Below are 18729 nucleotides of genomic sequence, written 5' to 3'. Positions count from 1 at the left end.
ATGACATAGGCATAACAGCTATATAGCCTAGCCTACTTAGTATAGCCTACAAAACCAATATTTCACAATTTCCTATGACATCCAACCAAATTCAGTAAGTTACTGTTGCACAGTGTTGGGTAATAGCTTTATACCGAGGAATGAATCCTCCAGAATTATGTCGATCTACGTTTGAAGTATAGGCCTACTGACTATCTTAATAGAAGGATACAGATGTCCCCATCATGATTATTTCAAGCACTATTTCAATCTTCTAATCCACTTTAGCCTAAATGAAAAACTGTCGTACGTCTGCTTTCTTGCCACTAGGGAGTACTGTTGGCCTTTTTCAGTATTTTCATCCAGAAGCGTAGTCCCGTGACTAATTCCCCTGGAACTCCGAGTACAAGCGTATACACATTTCCTTCTTTGCCCTGCAGTGACCACTTGCATAAAATGGATGGTGAATATTTCTGTCCATGCCCGATTACTATGGAATACACTCGATGAAAGACCAGCTTGCAAAAGTATAAACTTTAAGTTCCTTTGAGACACGACACGTCATAGGAAGCCATTGAGAAAACAAGGTAAGGGCATTCCAACAGAAAAGTTTTGACTTTGTAGCCTATTAAGGCCTCAACTAAGCTCAGAAGTTTGTGTCTAGCTTTCTAGATAAAAGTAGCCTATGGAAAAATGAACAGGCTTCTCTATACAATAGAGACATGTACACAATGTATCTTTCATTACGTAATGATTTGGTAGGCTGCTGTAGTAGTAGCCTATGGGCAAGTTAAGTTGCTCTTCACTCGCACTCGCATCCGTCCTTCAACTTTTAATGATGTTTGAAAAACTTCCAAACAAGTTAGACAATTATTTGTGACCTTTGTCGCCAGGACAAGAACGTTCATTGGCAATGGCTTGTAAATTGAAACCAACGAGAGACATGTCAACATCAACATTGATTCCATAGTTTCAGTATAGGCCTATGCTACTACTACAACCGATAGGCTACATCAAAGGATATGTTTTCTTCTGTAGAACAAATTGTCTGGGACATGATGTTTCATAGCCTAAGTCCAACGTTCAAACCTCTTATGTCTGCTGTCTTTCTGAAAAAGTTTGGACATGGCTTGCAAAAACAGACTATGGTTTCATTTTTCCATGCTCAATTTGGAGAGACAAATTGTACAGTTGGCACAGGAGGATCTTGTAAAGGGGTTTGGACAACTTGTTTCAGAGAGTGCTGGATGGGATTGTCCAACTTAAAGTGTTTTGACTATCAAGTTAATAAGTTTAGAGGAGTGGAAGCTTTAATGTTTACTAGAGAAAAGAACCTCACACTGTGTAGACAACGGTGGGAATGATATCTCACTGTTTAACAAACTAGTTAAAATGTACCCCATTCAGACACATTCTGGACACGTGAGTAGGCTTCTTAAGGCTTGTACTGCCGGTAATAGTATTACCCTTTTCAGGACTTCCCGTGGTTTGTTGTAACAAGCCTTGCTGTTGTGAAGGGGGAAACCTTCCACACCCACCATTTCAACAGCTACAAAGGCTGTTTGGGTCCAGTGTGCCCTCAGATACTCCTCTACATGTCCAGGTGAAGAGTTGAGAGACTCTTGCACATCTTTATTTATGTCACACATTACCTGTCATTTTGCAATGTAGTGGACCCAGACAAGGAAGCCTGGCGTGACTGTGCGCGCTGTCATTGCGGAGTGGGACCCAGCAGCCATTTATTCTACTGCTTAGCAGAGACAGTTGGTTGATTGTATGCCCAGCTCCCTGTCTGCCAGTGTTGTGAGAATATACGAGAGGTCAAGTCTGGTGGTTGGCCATTACTTCAGAACTGCAGTGTGGAGGCAGTGGTGTGGAACAGTTCACTCTCAAGCTTCCTCTCCTAATTCTCTCACAGAGTGTGCGGTTTTTATGTTCATCTTGCAACATTTTATAACTTTTTTTGTGTTTTGGACACATCCATGTGTATATCACACCAGCATAAATTGCACAGAAGGCCTCTGTGTTTGGATGTGGGGCATTTGGTAGCCAGATTACAGCTTCTTTAAGGGTGAGTACTTTCACTTCAGTGTAGCAGTTTTGTTTAAGATAAACTGGTCAAACATTAAAGGGATTAACGTGTTAACGTGTTAACTTACTCAGAGCTGCAGTTCACGTTGAACATTGAGTTCCTCAATGTTGTCACAAGAGGTTGGTCAGAATGTCTAACAGCAATTGGAACCCAAAAGACCCTCTTGATTAAAACATTTAGAAGATGTTGTAGGCTATGTGTGTGGTAGCACAGACTAATTCTGTAGCTCTGGTGTGTTCCAAAGAGTCATGGGAGTTTCTGCGTCAGGAGTCAGGTGTAGTTCACTGTATCTTAATATTTACATTCTGAGTGAAAGCCTGCTGGTCTAAGGAAGTTTTACGTTTTTCTTTTTTTGTTTCAGACTGAAATATTCTTGGAATGTCAAAGCACTTGCTAACCATTGTTTCTGTTTCATGTTGAGGCTGATTGGAGCTGGCCGTAGATGTTTTCTCAGATACTCTTTTCGGAGGGTTTTCCTGTGTAGCTTTTCTCAAGGCTTCTTCAGTCACCAGTGGTTGTGAACAGGCATGCAGGTTTTTGAACCTGTGCATGGGCTTATGAAGTGAAAGTGAAATCTTTCTTACACTTCAATGGGTTTGGTAGAACTTTCTGAGCCTGATTTTGTGTTTTTCATGTATCCAGACCTTGATGTATGAAGAGCATAAGCGTACTTTTGAAAAGAAAAGGCTTAATAGTCTGATCGTTATTCTTTCACCATTTGCAGTAGACTTGCAATAAAACATTTACTGTAAGCATGTCAATAGAGTGCCCTTTCTAAAACCGATAGTTCCGGTCCATGGTTATGATTGACTGAATTGAATATGATTGAATTGCGTTCGATGCCGTTACGGATCAGAAGAATTATGATGCTTTGTTATTCTGTCATCTGACTGTCTGGCTGAGTGCACAAACCTGGCTTGGCTTGGCGTGCATGTTTCGCTCTTTGAAGAGTTGTGGAAGCCGTCTAAAAATACCAGGACAGGAAGGAGAATGTCAGCAACCCAGCATGAGGCTGTGTGCCGGGTGCCGGGGCAAGGGACAGAGCCAGGGTAGCATGCAAAGGGTGAACATGCCCGTCTGCTTCCATGATGGCCATCAGCATCAAACAGACGGAAGAATGGAGAGAGAAACAGAGTGTAGTGTGTGTGTGTGTGTGTGTGTAAGAGATAGAATGAGAGGAAGAGAGAGAATGAGACAGATAACAAAAAAATAGAATAGGCAGAGAAAAGACACAAGAGAAATAAAGGGAGACATATGAGCGAATGAGGAAGGGATGAATAATAATGAAAACAGTAGAGGCACAGCAGCCAGTGTGAGGAGGAGGAGAAGAGGCTGCAGTGCTTGGCTATGCAGGCAGAGGCCCCTTGCTGTGAGCAGGTTGAATGTGACCACTGACCTGCTGTGCTCACTCTTGTGTTGCGCTTAAACCACCCACTCACCCTGGCTGCTTCAGAAAATGGCCTTAAGCACATGGTCAGCTCAGGGAACTAGAACTATGTTGTTTCTCTCTTTAATGTCTCACTTCTCAATGTTTTTTTCTTGGCATCTGTTTACAGACATTAGTGGCACTATGGAGATCGCCTGTACACCGTTGCACCAGAAAGTCACAGAACCTTTTCACCACTGAAGAAGCTGCAACACCCGAGTTTCACGACGAGTTTGAGTTGCTGGCTTCTGCAGCATGGAGGAGACATCTAGCTGCCCTAATGTCAGCATTCCCTGCCACAATGAGCAAAGGGACAAGAAGAAGCGCTACACTGTGAGTACACGTGATCTCCATCCCCGGCAGTTGTCTCGTGAGATTGGGGGGAAAAGAGCAGGTTGTGTTATCCTAGATTCCTATGTCGTTCTGTCATTCAACTGATGGAACAAGTTCTCAGCAATGCCTTGGTTAACAAAATAGGCCAGCACTGTGCTGTAGGCTACTTTGGATAAAAGCCTAGCGCTATAATGCACATGTTATCATTTGTGTAGAAATCCAGGTTGCACACGAGGAGCACTAATTCAAAACGATCTAAATGGGTGTGGGATTTTATGGTTCATGAAGAGCCTATAACAAAAACAACATAAAAATCGAAGATCTTTTTTCACCATTCTCCAGGTTTACAAAGTGATGGTTACTGTTGGAAGACATGAATGGTTTGTCTTCAGGCGATACACAGAATTTGATAAGCTGTACAATGCGGTAAGTTGAACTGTTCAAGTCTAACAAGTATTGAGCAGAGCTGAACCTGTATTTCCAGGTGTTCTTCTTATCTGTTCTGATCATGTGAGTGAAAGCATGACCTGACAGCTCAAATGATGACCTGATCGCTCAAACAGAGGGCTTTTGGTGCCCAGAATAAACAAAGCATTCCGCATCTCATTCCAGTAGTTTGGTTGGAGATAAGCTGTTCTACAGAGACAGGATTATTTATATCCACGGTTTTATCAAAACACTTTTTTTCACATTTCCTCCGATATTTAAATCCTCTTATCACTGTAAAAGTATGTGCCCTATGAAGAAGTAGTTTGACCTTGTCCAATTGAATGCTCTTTTGAAAGTGAAAGGATAGTGAATGACATCATATGGTTTTGGAAACATTAACAGCAATGTTAATGGTGCTTTGTTTTAAAACGAGAGAGGGTGAGGATAGGTATTCTGAGAGGAGTACTGGAACAAACTCAAAACTCTGTCATGTCAATTGTGAAATAATAATTGCTGTTTGTCCATTATGAATGAGGCTTTCAGTTTCTTCATGAATCATTGCATGTTATTTTTATAGTTGAAAAAACAGTTTCCTTCCCTGAACTTGAAGATCCCTGCCAAGAGGATATTTGGAGACAATTTTGATCCAGGTATTCACAATGTAAAGATGTTCTGTCTGTGTCTTCTTTCATTCGTTTGGATTTATGTTCTTTAGGATGATTGAAATAGTACAACATAACAGGACCCCTTTTGCTGTTTTAGCCTTCAGGCAGTTCTAGCAGTAATTTTGGTCATTGCAGTGAAATGCCCCCCCCCCCCCCCACACACACACACACACACACACAAAAGTCATGTGTTTTGTTTTGTGTTCACAAGTCACGTACATCTAGATTGTAATTTTATAATGCCATTGACAATACACAGATGGAAGGAATATCACATCAGATGACTTGTTCCCTTAAGAGAATACAAACACCCTATTATGAAATACATGAATATTTGATGTCACATGAAACTTTGAATTTAGATATTCTCCTATGAATCGGAGATTAATGAATGGGCAGTATCAAAGACTCTTTTTTATGCTTTCATAAATTCACTTATTCTGAATGAAAAATTAAATGATGACTGATCTGAAACTCCTCCAATCAGAGTTTATAAAGCAAAGGAGGACGGGGTTAAATGAGTTCATCCAGCGAATCGTGTCCCATCCGCAGCTCAGCAACCAGTGAGTGCATTGGCTAGTTATGCAGTACATCTATGAAATCTAGTCATCAGCCATACTGAAGATAATTTAAAACATTTATTCAAATTAATTCAAATTTTGCTTCTCCTTGCAACTAGATATAATAAGTGTGATAACATGATGCAAGGTGCTTTAAACTTCTTCTCAGTAATGCCATTTACTATGATTTTTCTAATATGATCTCTAATCAGTTCTGTAGTTCATTCCCTAATGGTAGCTGGTGGCTGTGGGCTGTATATACTTCTAACAGCAGTGGCTTTGTTTCAGTCATAGTCAGACGTCTAACTTGTGACTTTTTATCTTTTTTCTCTTGCTGACTCAAACACACAGTCCTGATGTGCGAGCTTTCCTTCAGATGGACAAATTCAAACACTTCTCAGATGCCTCAGAGGATGAGGATGAAAAGGTTTGTCAACGACTTAATGAATCTAATTAAAATAAACCTACACTGTTTGTCAACATCACAGAATTTGGAATTATGTCAACCAATCTAGGATAAGCACAAAACAATTGCTGTTTAATCTGTATGGTGTAGCAAGCATGAGTATGCTTACATTGGATCTTTTTTGTTGTTAGAACACCACTACCTCCAGAAATATTAACTTGGGTCCATCTGGAAATCCACAGTAAGTACGAGTCAGTTGAGTCAGTTATTGTATGTTTACACTTGGGTGTATTGTTATTTGCATTTTCTGAAAGAGCATGTCTGTAATTATTAATCGATATGTTATTAAAAGACACACATACTAAAGCCTGCACCTACTGTATATGTGTCATACCAAGATTTCACCATGACTTGCAAACTGTATTTTGTTTTCATTTCCTCAGTGCAAAACCCAGTGACTTTGACTTCTTGAAAGTCATTGGCAAAGGAAGTTTTGGAAAGGTATGTTTATCCAAACTTTGTCCATATAACCATATTTTTGACTACAAACTGCTGAAAGCTAAATGTTTTTCCTTCGGAAATCGGGAGACTGAAATGCATTTGGGTCGCTGATTTATATTAAGCTTATATACATAAATGTGTGGAAATTAACCAGTAATTGCACATTGAAGGAATTGGAAGGGACTGCTGGGGACTATGTCTCATGGAAGTTTAATGGTGAATGGCTAATATTGCGCAGAACAGCTTTAATAAAAAATGGTTAATATTGGCTAAAGTTCTTCAGAAAAAAAGATCATTAATGTGCAGTCAGGGGCGGCAGCAAATGTGAAGCTCAAACAGGAACAATGAAGTCTCTTGATTAAGTTCTGTATGGTTAGGGATACAATTTTCAGTTCTGTATTTTCTCAACATTTGGGTTTCCCAAATGAGAATTGAGAGTTCAGCAATGCAAGAATGAAGCATCCATATTCATATCTCCCAGCTTTGTTTCGATGTTGGAGCTAATGTACATTCCCCACTCCTTGCGTTTCCCACAAAGGTTCTACTTGCAAAACGGAAACGAGATGGGAAGTGTTACGCCATCAAAGTTTTGCAGAAAAAGGTCATTTTAAACAGGAGAGAGGTAAACAGCTGTTTTTCTCAAAACTGTACTATACACTTTTTCCTTCATGTTCTTATTTACCATCCATCTCTGTGTTGTTCTTTCTTTTGTGAACTTTAGCAAAAACATATCATGGCTGAGCGCAATGTACTGTTGAAAAATGTGCAGCACCCCTTCCTGGTTGGCTTGCATTATTCCTTCCAGACGACAGACAAGTTGTACTTCGTCTTGGACTTTGTCAACGGTGGAGAAGTGAGTACTTTTGAACACGTGGGCACTGCATGCCCATGCATGCTATCTAGAAGAGGGTTGGCTTTGGGCATAATAAAAACAAAAGAAGCTGTTCGGCCAGTTAGTTTGGCAAATGACTGACATCTGGCTTGTGATTCATTTTGGAAGGTCAATTTTCTGCTCAAACAGGGCAGTCTACAAATTCACATGTGGCTAGAGCTAAGTAGATTAGAAGGCACAAGGAAACCCACTTTGGACAAAGGCTGACTAATTTTGAACAGTTCATGGTCCTTGCTCTGCGTTGCACAAATGAGGTGTTAGAAAGCACAACTGCTCATATTTTTTTCAACAGGATCATGGGGTTCTTTTTTGAGTGCATCTAACTGACCAACATTTAGTCACTGTACGGATCTGTGCAGAAGCAAACAATAAAGAACATATTTCATGTTAGTTTCAGTTCTTCCAATTTTTGAAGTATAATAGAAATTATTTATTGTCCAAAAAAAAAAAAAACAACAAGAAGATGATTGGAGAAGAGGAATTTCTCCACTTGAATTTGGTGAAAAGTGTTCTGATCACATTAGTCTCTGACAGGTTATCAGTCTGGACAGTGATTTGCCACTGGGTGGTTTTTGACCATTTTCTCAAACACCATTTTCTTTAAGCACAAACCTTATTTCTTTCTCATTTTAAATCGTTGCTGTGGACAAGAATGATAAGAGTAATGTGTCACCTCCAGCACTAGAAAATAAATGTTAATGCCTTTTAATGTCAGTTGTGTACTTCCAGTAATTCCAATTGTGTACTTCAAAGATCTGTTTAGCCATTTTATTTGTCTTTTATTTATTGAGTCTCTTTCCATTCATTTAGATAGGAGGCTGATATGCAGAAATTGCCAAGATGGCTGCCAAGTCGAGACTTGCCTATAACAGCTTTGGTTCACTATAATCATCCCAGGGAACCAGCTCCAATCATGACTGACCATGAGACCTGTGTAGTTCTCAGTGGGCTAGTTAAGCAAGAGTCCATTATGCTGATAGTGTTGGTGAACTGGTTTTGCTGCGAGGGCCTTGTCTTTTTCTTTGTTTGTCTGGAGGATGGGAAACCATCTTAGATCTTGTTGGGGAAAGCAGCACTCTAGTTTAACTAGATGTATGACCGCCGCCCAGTCCAGCACATTTTTTCCACAAAAATAAATCCCGCTGAAAGGCCTATATGATTCTGTCTCACTAAATTGCATTATCCACACTCAATTCTCACTGGTATCTGCTAGACAACAAGTACCAAAACATGATTAGTTCATAGATTTCACATGTAAAATTCATTTTATACAACCCCACCCCCATCTTGCCTGTTCATAATTTCATTTCTGAGAAATTCTTGAATTGTGTGCGTGTGTGTGTGTGTGTCTGCGTATGTATGTTTGTGCATGTGCATGCATGCGTACATATGTCTACTGTGTGAGTATGTGTCATACGTATGATTACTGTGAATGTATGTGTGTGCGTGCGCGGGCCCCCCATGAACGGAATTCCACGAAACTTGGCGTGCATTCAGAGGGTGTCATAATGATCCTACACTTCCAATTTCGTGCAGTTTTGACTATGTTAGGTCACAGATACCTGCGATTACAACACCTCATTTTTACTTTTTTGTGTTTAACTAGGTGGCGCTATACATGAAATGAGTGGTTATGGAATGGGTTGACATGGCCCCTTGAGATCAACATACAAAAAAAATGGTCCTCCTAAACCTTACGGTTCTCGAGATATTCACAGAAAACTGTGTCTGCCCTACCCTCCTTTCGGGGGGTGCAGTCCAGCGGGGGGGCTACAGATCAAAACGAAAAACGATGGTTCCATGCTATCCATATGGGGTTACATGCCCACCAAGTTTCGTCTACCCCGGTCTTTCAGTGTCCCGGGAATCCTTGACGGAAATTTGGACATGCAAAAAAGAAAAAAAAAGAAAATCTGACTTCGCTGCGCGGCGGTCATAATAAGGGGTTTGGCAGTCTTTTGGCATAGTGAATTTAACTGAACAGATTAAAAAGTGCATCTCACTCTCTCCCAAATGATGCTTCCCATCCCCCCTTATTGATGGGATGTCCAGATGTCTCTTGGCTGCAAGAGAGTACAGCTTCTTTTGTGCCTGGTTCATCTGTTTATCTGCTGTAATACCTGAAGTCTTAATTGTAGTTTAATATAATGTGTTATTTTTTGCTGCAGCTGTTTTTCCATCTGCAAAAAGAACGGACCTTCCCTGAGCTTAGAGCAAAGTTCTACATCGCAGAGATAGCAAGTGCCCTCGGCTATTTGCATTCTCTCAATATTGTTTACAGGTATTTCCTCTTTTGATTTTTACCCATTTCGATGACCTGCTACAAAAATAGTTCATTCTCTCATATATACAAGTTTGGCAAATTTTTGCTGGTGCCTTTTCCCTTAATTCACTATTTTATGTGCATGGAATTAAATGCAACATGCCTCTTCTCAATTATCCATACAATTTCCTTTTCACATTGACCAAAAAAATGTTACTGGACATTCCAAACTTAACCATTTCTTTGAAGTGCCTGCCTGCTGTACTCCTATTGGTCATAGCAATTTTGGTCTTTGCTAATGTCATCAGTTACAACAGCATGCTCATTTTTGTGGAATAACTGACATGTGAGCACAATTTCTTTAGAGTGCACACAGTGCACATGTCACCTCAAAAGATCTTTTCCGTTCGTGTTGGCCAAATTTAGTTAACGTTTATTTTTGGAAAAAGTCTTCACATTCATTTAGTTCAGTAATGTAGCTCTTGTGCTGAACTGCCCCAGTTTTCTAGTCACATTCACATTTAAGTGAACATTGACCCAATGTTTTCTCTGGTTGCATTCATGTTTATTTCGCCAGTCATAAAACATTTTACAGTTCCTTGGATAGATTGATAATACTAGGGAAACTATTTCTTGGATAGACCTCAATGTAGGTGGAAGTGCTCCTCACATCATTTTCATTTGGAATAGGTTGTGTTGTACAGATACAAGGAATACAACAGGACATTAGAGATGTTATTGCACATGTCTAAGTTTAGCATTAAACTTTATCATACACCTTCAGAAATCATGCTTTCTATTATTTATGAGGCCCCAATGAGCACAATTGAATGAACATTATTTTCTTCAAGTAGGATATGTTATAATCTAAAGTATTTTTTAAATATGAAGAGTTCACATCATAATACTCTGCACAGACATTCCGATGAAAATATGTATAATTGTGTTGGCTTACACTGAAGGCCATTGCTATGCCCTTAAGAATTGTCATTGTTGTGTTATCTGCCTAAGTATGCTGCTCCAACAAAATGGTCTGTGTCTTTCCAGGGATCTGAAGCCAGAGAATATTCTGCTGGACTACCAAGTAAGATTTCCCTCCCTCTGAAGCCTGTTGTAGTTCTGGTATCAGATTATGTATTTAGCTGAATTTTCTGGGGTCAGATTTCAAGAGACGTATATGAGGACCTGTTACACCTACATTCCCAAATCCCTTATGTCGGCAGTTGGTCATATTGCCCCCTTTGAAGTCTAGCTGAAGGTATCTGTATTGTAAGTCTAAGATTCCAACACTTTGACCTCTAAATAAGAATGCGGCTCAGTGCACCTTGAAACTGTACCATTCAGTAGCCAAATAAAATAGTTTGTAGGCCCTACAATAATGTTCTAGTAAAGACTAGTTTTGATTTTTGTGTTGTAATCCCTATCTCAGGCTAATGGAGTGGGATAAGGGAGTTGGACCTGCATTCCTCTTAAACAAATGATTTCCTCAGCTTTTCGTTGGAAGTGAAAGAGTGGCCTGTGTGGTATAATGCTGTTTAAACATGTCCGTCTGCTGTCTTTATTAGGGACATATAGTCTTAACGGACTTTGGATTGTGCAAGGAAGGCATTTCCCAAGCAGATACAACAACCACGTTTTGTGGGACACCAGAGGTAAATATCAGTTTTGAAAATGTCATTTCATTTTTTTCCTGTTTCACAATACTTTGTTGCTATTGTGATTTCATGTGAATTCCCTGTCAAAAAAGTGAAAGTCAGTCTTAAAATTTCACCCTCAATACATTTTTGACTGAATAGCTTGTGCTTAATCAGTATATATAAGCCTTTGAATGATCTACACAAAAATGTGTAATAGGCATATTTATAGACATATGTAATGAATGTAATATTGTGCAATTGTGTGCCCCATGCATGAACAGTATCTAGCCCCTGAGGTATTAAGGAAGCAGCCATATGATAACACAGTGGACTGGTGGTGCCTTGGTTCGGTGCTATATGAGATGCTATTTGGCCTGGTATGTTCTTGAACTTGAATGTATCTTGAACTTGAATTTTTGTTCAAATGAGACTTCTTTTATTACTTTGCCAATGCCAATGCCGATTTAGTATGCTGTACCAAGAACAGTTACAAAAGAGCTATCTATCATAATTAATAACAACATTGGAAAAGTGTGACATTTATATTTATACATTATACATTTAAACGATTCTCTTTCTTTTGATTAGCCCCCATTCTACAGCAGAGACACCCATGAGATGTATGACAACATACTCCACAAGGACCTGCTGATGCGGCCAGGAGCCTCTTCGACCGCCTGGTCAATACTGCAGGCACTGCTGGAGAAGGACCACACCAGGAGGCTGGGCTACAGGGACGACTTTGTAAGTGCTCGCGTCCATCTCGCACTGTTGTGTGCAGTCGTACAGATGTCTCCCTCTAGTGGGAATAACGTGTAGCCTACCACCACTATCTTGGAGACATTAGCAGTAAAAGGTGCAGGCTGAGATTTGGGTGGTGGGGTTAGCAAAGAAGGATTTATTTCGTCTATGAATTTCTTTTAATGAGGCTCTTGACAGAAGAAATTCAGTTGTGATATTGTAGACTCTTATTTAACCTCACAAGTAAAAAAGCAAAGTGTATTTAGTCACATTAATCTCGCATTCAAATAAATGTATTTTATTGTCTTTCAGAATGAAGTTAAGAGACACAACTTCTTTGCTTCCATTAATTGGGATGACCTAGAGCAGAAGAAAGTCTCACCTCCGTTCAACCCTAATGTGGTAAATTTCATTCAGATTAAGCATAAATGAATCATATGTAACAATGCAGAAAAAAATTTGAATATTTGCTCTCTCTTGCAGGATTCTCCGTATGACCTCACTAATTTTGACCCAGAGTTCACAGACGAAACTGTCCCCAACTCTGTTTGCTACTCCACCGAGCATTCCATTGTCAACGCCAGTGTTATGGAGGCTGATGACGCCTTCCTGGGGTTCTCTTATGCCCCACCTTCCGATGACTCATTCCTGTGAGAACTGGAATTCTGGAAAACTTGGTGTGCTGCGTTGAACCGGGCTCCACTGCCTCCTTTGTAATAATTGCCTTGCTTGTAGATCATTCCTTTGGATATAAGGGAAGCATTTTTTGATTAGGAGGATGGACTCAAGATGTGAGCATAGCACTTAATAACATAAAACAGAAATGAGTGAATGGTTTGAGACAGTGTGTTTCAAATCTTTATTTTTTATTTCTCAAATAACAGAGTTATATTTTTTAAAACTATTGACTTACCTGATATCTATTGTTGGCTTTGTTCAAAATTATTTTCCATGGTTAATCTTTTTTCCATGAATTGAACCGTAATACAGCAAAGAAGTCTAACATCTTTGAATTGTAAAGTAGGCTAGCCTATTATATATTGATAAAATTATTCATACAAATTCCATTTGGGTAATATGATCATCTTTGTAAAAGTATCACATTTAATTATAAAATGGGCTGAACCATTTTGTTTTGCCTCTCACCCCTCTCACCCAAAGATTGTTATACATGCCCTAGCCGGGTAAATGTATGTTAATATAACATATGCAATTTAGGATTTTGTTTATAATGGAAACTTTGAATAGGCCGATAAATGGAAGTATGAATATATATTTTGACCTTTTTTCAAAACACGAAATGAATTGATATTTTGTGCTTACTGAAAAATATGAGCACTTTTGTACAGAACTCATCTGAGATGTAAAGTTACAGAGTTGGATTTGCAAGGGGACCATATAAAGTGCAGCTATAGCGTAGCTAGGGTCTGTTACAAGCACTAAAAAAACAGAAATACCGTACAGTAGTCTAATTGACCCTTCCCAAAAGCTCCTGTATCTTTTGTTTGTTTTGCTTTTTAAAAAGTACGTTTAGTAGGCTGTGGCCTATGGTGGTTTACCCTCAAGCTGTAAGATACTGTCCTCAATAAACGTTTCTTTGGATTGTTAATCAAGTGTCCTGAAGTTTGGTGTAGATGTAGCTTTAGAGCGGTAGGTGGCTCTGGCTTTAGCTACGTTGCTATGCATAGGCTACGACAGGGGTCTCAAACTCAAATGAGCTGGGGGCCACTTCTGCCAATGTCATCTCGTTGGAGGGCCACGTCAGTATTAAAGAATAATACAAAAAAAGAACGTGTATTTCCTAAAATGCAATGTTTTTTTTCTCCAAATACTGTATTTTCAAACACAAAACTACAAGTGCAAGACTTTTTATCTATTTTTAGACACCTGTGCTAGCAACCTTAGCTTATAAATAAAATAATGATTAAATAAATATTAATACAAATTATAAAAACAAACAAAAAAGCATAAAAACAGGTAGGCCTATGTGTGTTTCACACCAAATAAAAATATTTCCCCCTCATAACTGTTTTAAATCTGGCAAACTAGGGGTAAATTTACCCATCTAATTTGCCAAAATACTAAATACTGGATGAACATATTTGAGCAGATTTACTTTTTTTTTGTCATATTACCCACATAACAAATTAACAGGAAAACACCTAAGATGTATACCAACGATAGTAAACTATTACTAGCCTATAACCACAAGGCCTACAATAAAGTATCCTGGTCAAATCAGTTCCTATATCGCGGGTGACTTTGTAGTTCTTCTAAGGCCTATTTCTACAACCCCTGCTGTCTGTAGCACGTCCATTATGGACACTTATCATCACGATTACCACTGCAACCTCCAAGCTATGTTGGGCAGAGGGTCGAAATAAGCATGGTATGACACCGTGGTATACGCGAAAAGACGCACCTCCACCATTCACATCGTGGCCATCACTGTCAATAGACGATCGATCATAATCTCCAACAGGATATTCTCCTTCAGAATCAGAATAATTGAATAACATAGCCTACCCAAGACTCCATCACACGTGAACGTTTTTCAACATTTGGTGTAGGCCTGTATCTGACGAGCCAGGCTAGTAGGCCTGCTATGTCTGCTTCAATTTGTGCAAAACTATTGCATCGCTTCCGCGTCATTACAAATGCACGTCTTCGTGTTTCTCGCGTGTAAGTATTTCCTGAAAACGTTGTGCAGCTTTGGTTTGAATCAAGGATGTCTAGCAAATAATGGGGGAGAGTACACATGAGATTTGTCACCGTACTTGGATTTATCGTCTATTTTAATCAGTATCGTTGTTTGTCGCAATTAAAAATACCCTCAAGGGTCGGATTACATTATTATTTTGACATAGGTCGCGGGCCGGAATTGGGCCGGATTTGGCCCGCGGGCCGGGAGTTTGAGACCCCTGGGCTACGAGAACCACAATAAGAGCAGACTAGAATCTTTGATAAGACAAATGATAATGGAGGATATTCTATCCTTGAAAGAAGCAATAGTTTCGTATTTAGACAAGACTGGTGGGCTTCAACAGCTTTTAGATGACTGTAAATCATTTAAAGGTGAGCTGAATCTGACTTTTGAAATCAATTTTAACATAGTCTTTGAGAATTGAACTAACGTTAACGTTACTGGCTAGCGAACAAGTTAATTTGCGTTAACTTAACGTTAACGTTCATTTATTGTATCATGCATTAGTCCTACTTTCAATGGTAACCTTACATGGCAGTCAGTTGCCGTTCGTTCTCCGGTCACTGTGATTTAATTCTTGAACCACATTAAACCTGTGAAAAGATAACACTACAGTGACTAACGTTACACCACTAAAGTTAACGTTAGAGCTTAATTTACCTGTCTTTTCTGGACGTGCCCTGTAGAATCCCCTCAGAGGGATGCCGTCTATCGCTTCAGTTTTCATGTGAACCCCACCGACCTGATTGAACTAGATGGCAGATTAGGGGACATTGTTTTACATGACCCACTGAAAGCCAGAGCCTTGTTTCGGTCGGTAAGTAACGTTAGCTCAGCCTGTCCTATTTAGGGTCACAGATTAAACCTGTTAGTTTGTTGTGGTCTCACTGTTCTAGTCATGTGTCTTCTCCAATCATCCAGGTTTGCTTTTTTTCCATTAAAACACTGTCACTTTTGGACCAAATTCATACGGAAAGTCAGGTGATCATCTCACGTTGGGTTATTGGGGCCATTAATTGAAACAAAAAATGGGCCTTATAATATTGGCTTAATTGTAAACTGTCTAAATGAGAACAGTTTCATTCCTTTTCTCAGGTAAATGTTGTCTTGAAAGTAACTCACCTGCCCCCATTTCCCAACTATCAATTGAGTCTTTGCGAATTTCCAAGGGGCTATGGACCAATGCGACCTATGGCCATGGAGGGCCTCGTAATTGCCATGACACCGGTCACAAAATACACACAGGGGGCTCGGTTCCTTTGTTCGAATGAGGACTGCTCAGGTGCTGAAGGTATTACTCTCAACCAATGATCGAATATGAAGCTAGAACAATGGTCTATCAGGATGGTTTTACTCTTGAATAGCTGCTACACTATCTAGACCAGGGGTCTCAAACTCAAATGAGCTGGGGGCCACTTTTGCCAATGTCATCTCGTTGGAGGGCCACATCAGTGTTAAAGAATAATACAAAAAAAGAACGGGTATTTCCTAAAATGCAATGTTTTGTTTTTTTTTCAAACTGTATTTTCAACTGTATTTTCAAACACAAAACTACAAACAGAAAGTGCAAGACTTTTTATCTATTTTTAGACACCTGTGCTAGCAACCTTAGCTTATAAATAAAATAATGATTAAATAAATATTAATGCAAATTATAAAAACAAACAAAAAAGCATAAAAACAGGTAGGCTTATGTGTGTGTTTCACACCAAATAAAAATATTCCCCCCTCATAACTGTTTTAACCTGGCAAACTAGGCGTCAGGGTTAAGAAAACAACCATTGAATTTTTATATCAAAATTTCAAAAGGCCATGGCTTGAAAGTGGTCAGAGATAAAGTCCTACTGTAAATGTAAAAATCTTTGAGTATAAACAAAAGTTTATGAAGGGGGTACATTTACCCATCTAATTTGCCACTGGATGGCAAGCAATATGCACCTTTCAGTAAATACTGGATGAACATATTTGAGCAGATTTAATTTCTTTTTTGTCATATTACCCACATAACAAATTAACAGGAAAACACCTAAGATGTATACCAACAATAGTAAACTATTACTAGCCTATAACCACAAGGCCTACAATAAAGTATCCTGGTCAAATCAGTTCCTATATCGCGGGTGACTTTGTAGTTCTTCAAAGCCCTATTTCTACAACCCCTGCTGTCTGTAGCACGTCCATTACGGACACTATCATCACGATTACCACTGCAACCTCCAAGCTATGTTGGGCAGAGGGTCGAAATAAGCATGGTATGCTTAGTGGACACCGTGCTATACGCGAAAAGACGCACCTCCACCATTCACATCGTGACCATCACTGTCAATAGACGATCGATCATAATCTCCAACAGGATATTCTCCTTCAGTATCAGAATAGGTGAATAACATAGCCTACCCAAGACTCCATCACACGTGAACGTTTTTCAACATTTGGTGTAGGCCTGTATCTGACGAGCCAGGCTAGTAGGCCTGCTGTGTCTGCTTCAATTTGTGCAAAACTATTGCATCGCTTCCGCGTCATTACAAATGCACGTCTTTGTGTTTCTCGCGTGTAATACAAGTATTTCCTGAAAACGTTGTGCAGCGATTTTGGTTTGAATCAAGCTCTGGATGTCTAGCAAATAATGGAGGAGAGTGTTATATTCCTATAACACTAAATGAGTGTTATACAAATGAGATTTGTCACCGTTCTTGGATCTATCGTCTATTTTAATCAGTATCGTTGTTTGTCGCGATTAAAAAATACCCTCAAGGGCCGGATTACATTATTATTTTGACATAGGTCGCGGGCCGGAATTGGGCCGGACGCGGGCCGGGAGTTTGAGACCCCTGATCTAGACATTTTTGAGTAGGGGCTTCATTTATGCATTTATTTGACATGGATCACTCACCTTGGCAGTGTCCATGCATATGATAGATTCCCCTGATACACATTTTTCTTTTCTATAACCTTCTTGGTCTCTGCACTGATGGATCTTGGCTCCTCTGATCTACAGGATTTCATCACATTCGAGTGCACGCCCCAGGAGCCACAGAGACGGCCACAGTCAGGAGTGACTTCACCTGCCTCCTCTGCTCCTCGCCACTTAAAGAGGACGTCAAGTCCAGAGTGCTGGGGGGTGAGCCAGTCTGGTCCGGCACCTAGTGGACACACCTCGTTAAATGAGCCAATCTAAGCAGGCAGCATTTCAAAAGAAAGTGTGTGCACGTTAAAGTAGAAGTGTTGATTTAGGCATGAGCGGTGAGATGGAGACCAGTGGGAAATGTTCTGTTACTGTTACAGATAAGCAGCTGGTGGAACTGATACATGTTGATGCACTGGATGTGCTGGGAGTTCACCCACCTTCCTCGCTCAGATATCAGTCTGTCACCCTGTTCCTGAGAGGTATCTATCCACAGCTGCATTTCTGTACTTGTCAGTACTGGTGTTTGGGGGATGTCACTAGGCTTTAGTTTTCCATGTTAGATGCATTTAGCAGGAGGTCTTTTATTATGGTACACTTCCCATGTGGACAGGCTCATTGAAGTCTAGCGGCTTCACTGGTAAATGTCATTTTGAAAATTCCCCGTAGTTTGCACACCACATTCAACGCTTCCAAATTCTTGTGAGACATGAAATTCTTTGGGGTGAACACAATCAGGTAAACTACTTTAGGGTTGGAAAAAAGATGTCTGCAATTTACTCCATATTCTTAAATTAACTTTTTAGACACAGAGCCTTTTAGAGACTTCAAATAAATAGACTCAGGAGCTGGCTGCCATGCAGTTGCCCCCAGTGTAATATTGAGTGTTCTTGTCCCTTCCAATAATATTGTCCAGTCAGGTCTCTTGGGGGCCTGTCTATTCTCGGTGCCAGTATTAGCATATGCTGTTGACCCAGTCTAAGAGAGGAATTCAATACATTTGGCTCCAGTTACTAAACATATATGTTAAAAAAGGTAAGGAACACTCATTAGCTAGCAGCACACATAGTGGGATCTTTGTTCACAAAACCACGCTTTGTTTCTTTTGGCAGCCGCGCTAGGTGGCATGCACGGCTGTTAAATAATCAGCGAGAACAACTCTCCCCTGGACTGTTATTGTTTAGTTTCTTAATGAT

General features: G+C 39.8%; 2 protein-coding genes and 1 long non-coding RNA gene across 6 annotated transcripts in view; 2 read left to right on the top strand and 1 right to left on the bottom strand.

Annotated features, from left to right (window-relative positions):
• Positions 1-367: 367 nt before the first annotated feature.
• On the top strand, positions 368-13533 carry sgk3 (serum/glucocorticoid regulated kinase family member 3). 2 transcript variants are annotated; one of them, XM_042066989.1, is made up of 17 exons: positions 368-566; positions 3628-3830; positions 4173-4256; positions 4837-4909; positions 5412-5487; positions 5836-5911; positions 6082-6131; positions 6334-6391; positions 6930-7013; positions 7113-7244; positions 9452-9564; positions 10594-10630; positions 11112-11198; positions 11465-11560; positions 11772-11927; positions 12237-12326; positions 12408-13533. In XM_042066989.1, the coding sequence occupies exons 2-17, from the start codon at positions 3753-3755 to the stop codon at positions 12576-12578; spliced, it is 1461 nt and encodes a 486-aa protein (XP_041922923.1). In that variant the 5' UTR covers positions 368-566; positions 3628-3752; the 3' UTR covers positions 12579-13533. The 2 variants fall into 2 exon arrangements, with proteins under 2 accessions (XP_041922923.1, XP_041922924.1); XM_042066990.1 differs by lacking the exon at positions 368-566 and adding an exon at positions 1820-2050.
• Positions 12627-15424, bottom strand: LOC121687864. The gene is made up of 2 exons (XR_006024435.1): positions 15289-15424; positions 12627-12666 (listed from the first exon to the last, which is right to left on the bottom strand). It is a non-coding gene; the product is annotated as an uncharacterized LOC121687864 (long non-coding RNA).
• The window catches only part of mcmdc2 (minichromosome maintenance domain containing 2), a 9957-nt gene continuing 6078 nt past the window's right edge, over positions 14851-18729 (top strand). For 2 of the 3 annotated variants that reach the window (XM_042066986.1, XM_042066985.1), the window contains exons 1-6: positions 14851-14999; positions 15315-15445; positions 15550-15609; positions 15724-15919; positions 17627-17749; positions 17914-18015. In XM_042066986.1, coding sequence (XP_041922920.1) covers positions 14897-14999; positions 15315-15445; positions 15550-15609; positions 15724-15919; positions 17627-17749; positions 17914-18015 — 715 coding nt within the window. In that variant the 5' untranslated portion in view covers positions 14851-14896. The remainder of the gene's footprint in view (positions 15000-15314; positions 15446-15549; positions 15610-15723; positions 15920-17626; positions 17750-17913; positions 18016-18729) is intronic. The other variant, XM_042066988.1, reaches the window with a different exon arrangement.

This window comes from Alosa sapidissima, chromosome 17, assembly GCF_018492685.1.
Source record: "Alosa sapidissima isolate fAloSap1 chromosome 17, fAloSap1.pri, whole genome shotgun sequence".
Classification (NCBI taxonomy): Eukaryota; Metazoa; Chordata; class Actinopteri; order Clupeiformes; family Clupeidae; genus Alosa; species Alosa sapidissima.
The sequence above is the reverse complement of the archived record's forward strand: the minus strand, read 5'-3'. Positions and strand labels throughout refer to the sequence as shown.

Excerpts from the sequence above, each read along its gene's own strand:
- sgk3 (XM_042066989.1), top strand. The coding sequence starts at position 3,753 with ATGGAGGAGACATCTAGCTGCCCTAATGTCAGCATTCCCTGCCACAAT. Across the intron at positions 9,565-10,593 it reads TCTCTCAATATTGTTTACAG|GGATCTGAAGCCAGAGAATA; the intron begins GTATTTCCTCTT and ends GTGTCTTTCCAG. Across the intron at positions 12,327-12,407 it reads CTCCGTTCAACCCTAATGTG|GATTCTCCGTATGACCTCAC; the intron begins GTAAATTTCATT and ends TCTCTCTTGCAG.